Genomic DNA, 5,103 nt, shown 5'->3' on the forward strand with positions numbered 1-5,103 from the left:
ACTGTTAAAGGAAAAATAACACTAACATTTTTTAAGTAAAAAATCTATTCTACCCTGCTCCAATAATTGCCTTATCCTTCCCAGCGTTTATTATTTTAAATGCTTTCTTAGAAAATTTTATCTTGTAAAAACCTTGCATTCGGTCATTTTTAAATACGGCAATCCAGAAGATGCAGAATCCACTATGCGACGATCGACATCTCCTCCTAGCCCGACTCCTTCCTATACAGAAAGAAGGCTAGGATTAATCAATCGATCGTCGCATAGTGGATTCTGGATCGACGGATCGAAATGCAACGTTTTTACAAGGTATTTTCTAATAAAGCATTTAAAATAATAAATGCTGGGAAGGATAGGGCAATTATTGGAGCAGAGTAGAAGAGATTTTTTACTTAAAAAAATTTAGTGTTACTTTTCCTTTAATGTCCCCTCTTGTCTGGCAAGATAATTAATGCTATGCAAATAAGTGAGGAAGGGGAGGGGCATGCACAATAGCATTTAACTTACTCTGCATCTGCCTAACGGTCCCCATCTGCCCCAGTTTTCCTGGGTCATGCCCTGTTTTAAGACCCTGGGAAATGTCCCTCACTGATTAGTTACATCCTTAAAGTACCCCTGTACCAGCTTAGTAAATCACATGCAAGGCCATTGAAAGGTATGTGTATCACTTATGTGGCTGCAACCAATCAGCATCTTCAATACAAACACTGCTTCTTCCTTAGATTTGTTATAGAAGGAAGGCTGAAAGGCAGGCTGTGATATATTATACAAAAAAAGCAAATAACTTGCCCCTTGTAATGCAGCGTGTTCTCATTTCAGGAGTTTTTAAAGTCCTTTTCCCCTGACCAGTTTAGAATGTTTTGTCTGCGCTCAAAATATAAATCAGGTATGAAATTTGTAATTTCACTTAGTCATTTATCTTTATGTTCCATATATAATGCAATAATCTTTTATATACATAAATTATATATATTTATATACTATATTATTTTAGCTGTGGAATACAGCAACGGGTCCATGCATGATGCAGTAAATACCCTACACACCATCTCTTCGTTTGTCGATGATGCAAAAGCCTATATGAAAGGTCAGCTGATTTGCCAACCAGTGCAGGAGGCTTTACTCTGGCAAAGGTAACCTCACATTATTGTTACCAGCACCCATCAAAAACCTCTAACATTAGGTGATGCCATTTCTCATAGGGTCCTATTTCAACAAGCATGTTTTTTCTGTGCAATAAGAGAAATAAGAAGAGAGTACTTACAAAATTTGCTTAAATCCATGTTTATGGCAAAACAGTTATACTGTTTTTTTCATGTTTAACCCTTTAACTGGCAACTATGCAAATCACACGTTACTAAGCAAAGTGCAATTGCCAAAGAGCACCAAAGAACCTGATGTGCTCGGATGTATCTATAAAGCTAAAATGTAATTATAGTACTCGGACATCTAGATGTGTGCTATGGAATACAGGCACAGCAGAGTATGTAAAGATAGATAAAAAATGATGTATACAAATGTATTAAATAAATGTGCTTCATGGAAATATAAAAAAATGGAGATGACCCATATGAATAGATGTACTATCTCCTACTGCTAAAATTTCCTCTCGCTGTTTGTCCAAGGCTGAATGAAACAAAAGTAAATGTTAAGGCTGCGTTTTCAGATGACTTTGACACCCCACGAGCAGTTGATGCAGTTATGGACCTCATTCACCATGGCAACAGACAGCTTAAGGCTGTTTCCAAGGTAACCGATCAGGATATAATCTAAAGATGGCAGCTGTCCACTCTGCAGCAGTCTAAGAAATGCCCCATAGATTATTATTTTAGTGGTAATGAGCCAAGACTAAACTTGTCCTTAAAGGGGTTGTTTACCTTCAATGTCCAAATCTTATTAAACCACCTACAATGCTCTCAGCTTGTCAGAAAATCCATTTACCATAAAAAAAGTAAAAAGGCTACTGTAAAAGCTACTTTTTATACCTGTTTTTTTCTGTCGCTGAGAACTTCCTATATGCTTACATTATAATATCCAATTCTCTGAGAAAGTGTGCTGACACGAAACGCTTTAGACCTCGAGCTGTGATACATAGTTGTGCCAATAAAGATTGAAAATTTGAACTGTTCCGGCTTCTATACTACTTGGAGTGCACTGATGAAGTGTGAATTTCTTGCTACACAAGCAGCCTAAATTGGCTCTTCTCAGATACAGGGATATTGGGATGGTACAAGGGCAACAATTCAGTATTTTCTGGCACTTAAAGGAGAAGTAAGGCTTAACAAAGTAGTAGGGCAGAAGTGTTGCACATTATGTTTTGGGCTTTTGTACCAGCCCAAGGCAACCACAGCCCTTTAGCAGGTAAGATCTGTTCCTCCAATGATTCCCCCAGTACCTCCCCATCTTCTTTTCTGCTGATTCACTGCACATGCTCTGTGCTGTTGTCACTTACTGGGCTTAGGGACTGACTCACAATATACTGTATATATTAGGGATGCACCAAATCCATTATTTCAGGATCCGACTGAACCCCCAAATCTTTGTGAAAGATTTGGCCGAATACTGAACAAGGTAGTGTTAAAGAGAACCAATGCGCTTTGCACATGGTGAAAACTTTTCAATTGCCATGTTTATGTGACAAAAAGTCACATGATTTTAAAGATTAGGATTTGGTTTTGGCCAGAGGCATGGATTTAGCCAAACCCTGCTGAAAAAGCCTGAATCCTGAACATCCCTAGTATATATGTATGTATGTATATGTGTGTGTGTGTGTGTGTGTGTATATATATATATATATATATATATATATATATATATAATATAAATGACACAATATAACAATATAAGACTGATTGTGATTAATTCAGATTAACATTACATGGCAGCTCAGAAACCAGTGTAATTTACATTCGGCCCTGTAGCATCAGCTTTTAAGTAAGGATAACCTAATTTTCTTTGATTGAATTTGCAATGCCCCCTAAGCTTTGCTTCTCAACAACTGCCCGGAGCACACTAAGCATGTGAGTATCACTGGCACTCCTAACAATCCAAGATGGTGACTCCCACTGCTCAATTTAGAAGGTGTAAATCATTATTGCAATAGAGATTCTGAGACTTTAAGCTTGTGTAGTAACTTCAGCATTTCTGTATTGAATGTCTGTGAGGTCATGTAGGCTTTCTATCTGTTGTAGGAGTCAAACTCTCCCAGGAGCTCTGTAGTTTATGGTGCCATGATCTCTTACATTGAACAATTTCTGGAGATATTGGGAATTTCCTTGAGCCAAAACCAGGTACTTTTTTGCTATGATATTATACTTTTTTTTTTTTACTATATTTTATGCTAGTGCTTGGTTAAACTGTCTTTTAAAAGTCTATTTCTATGCACTTATAATTCATGGAGTATGTTTGCTACAGCAATGAAATCTTTATGAAAAGAAATGTTTCTTTAATAGAAGTGCACATCCAGTGAAAGCTCAAGTAATACATAGGCATAAGAGTGCTTGTTATTTGAAGTAGACAATAATAAAAACAAAGACTGCAGGGTATGGATAATTTTTCTAAGTTTTAAAATAAAATTGCTGCTAAGCGGCTAGAAGGACCATTTCTTCAAATTATTATGCATGAAGGCAGCTCATATAAAGACCCTTTCTGATAACTCATTTGCTACATTGAAGCTCTCTATAGCTCTTGACTTATGTGTTGTGGTGTTTTAGGTCGCTGCAGAAGATAGACACTCGGCTGTTCTCTTTAATGTAGTAGAAGAAATGATCAGTTTTAGAAGTAAGGTGCGGAATTACGCCCTGGCTGCAGATGAATCACCAAATGCAATAGGACAAGAGGAAAAACAGCAATACAAGGAGAGGAGAAGGCAGTTGTTACTGGAAAGGGAACCACTCCTACAGGCTTGTGACATAATGCGCCAACATCTGGCTGTATATGGCATAAATGTAAAGGTAAGCCCCAAAAAAAACCCATTGAAACAGCTATTCTAGCTACTGCAGTATTTGTTAGTTATGCACAGTAATCATTCACTGCCTGTTGCATAATGTTGCCACTTTCCATATGAACTTGTGCAACTGTTTGCAATAGCCCTTAATGTATCACTAATGACAGCAGCATATACCCTCTGGTATAAATGCTTATGGTATGTAAGACTTACTACTTGCATAGTGACAATAGAGATTCTTTGGATGCTACTTGCCAGGGATTTTCTCCTTATGAATGTTTCCTCCCATTTCAAAAAGCTGACAGCCAAGTGAATTGTTTCCTAAACTTGACCAGTGTCATAGGGTTCCCAAAATTTTAAGGATAGCTTCATCAAAATTCAAAGATAAACATCTGAGAAGCAGCTAAAATTACTTTGTGAACACACACTACTAGTACAATACTATATAAAACCCAAAAATGTGTCTTAGCACTTAAGGGCCATGGCCCACAAGGAGATTAGTCGCGCACGGTAGCCAAAATTAACCATGGACAACTAATACCCCTGTGGGCCATGGCCCTAAATTATACTGCTCATTACTACAGCCTCCCAAGTGCATGAGATATGTTGACGGAGCCCTCTATTGTCTGGAGGTTAAATTTTCTCTGGAAATACAATAGTATCATTTACCCTAAATCTGCTGAAAGTCACAATGTATGAAGGGGTTAAAATTTCTCTAGAGGCAGTATTGTACAGTACATCTAGCAAAGCAGGTACGTGGGTGCACATAGGCTATGTGCCTCGAACTGTGGGGACTATTACATTTCCATTTTCCAGTTTGTAACTGATGGTAACCATGCTGCATAAATTTACATTGGTGGCAAAAAAATTCTGTTGGTTTTTTTTTAAGTAGACTGAAGGTGTGCAGATTCAAACTACAGAAAACTCCAGGTCCCAAACATCCTGGATAATAGATCCCATAAATGTATATATTAATGGTCATTTTATCTTTCAATTTATGTGATTACTGGAGGGCATTTTATATACTGTAACACCAACTGCATTCTCCCCCTCTATATGCCACCATGATGTTAGAATTACTGGTGTATAGAACATTTAATGCAGCACAATGTCTTACACACTTCATTGGTATTAAAATTGATATTGTAATATTACAG

General features: G+C 37.4%; 1 protein-coding gene across 3 annotated transcripts in view; it reads left to right on the forward strand.

Moving 5' to 3' along the window:
- cars2 (cysteinyl-tRNA synthetase 2, mitochondrial) overlaps positions 1-5,103 on the forward strand; it is a 68,240-nt gene that overhangs the window by 63,006 nt on the left and 131 nt on the right. For all 3 annotated transcript variants that reach the window (XM_002933007.5, XM_012957888.3, XM_012957887.3), the window contains exons 10-14: positions 820-886; positions 995-1,133; positions 1,626-1,749; positions 3,192-3,290; positions 3,714-3,953. In XM_002933007.5, the coding sequence (XP_002933053.1) occupies positions 820-886; positions 995-1,133; positions 1,626-1,749; positions 3,192-3,290; positions 3,714-3,953 (669 nt within the window). The remainder of the gene's footprint in view (positions 1-819; positions 887-994; positions 1,134-1,625; positions 1,750-3,191; positions 3,291-3,713; positions 3,954-5,103) is intronic.

Source organism: Xenopus tropicalis, chromosome 2 (assembly GCF_000004195.4).
Source record: "Xenopus tropicalis strain Nigerian chromosome 2, UCB_Xtro_10.0, whole genome shotgun sequence".
Classification (NCBI taxonomy): domain Eukaryota; kingdom Metazoa; phylum Chordata; class Amphibia; order Anura; family Pipidae; genus Xenopus; species Xenopus tropicalis.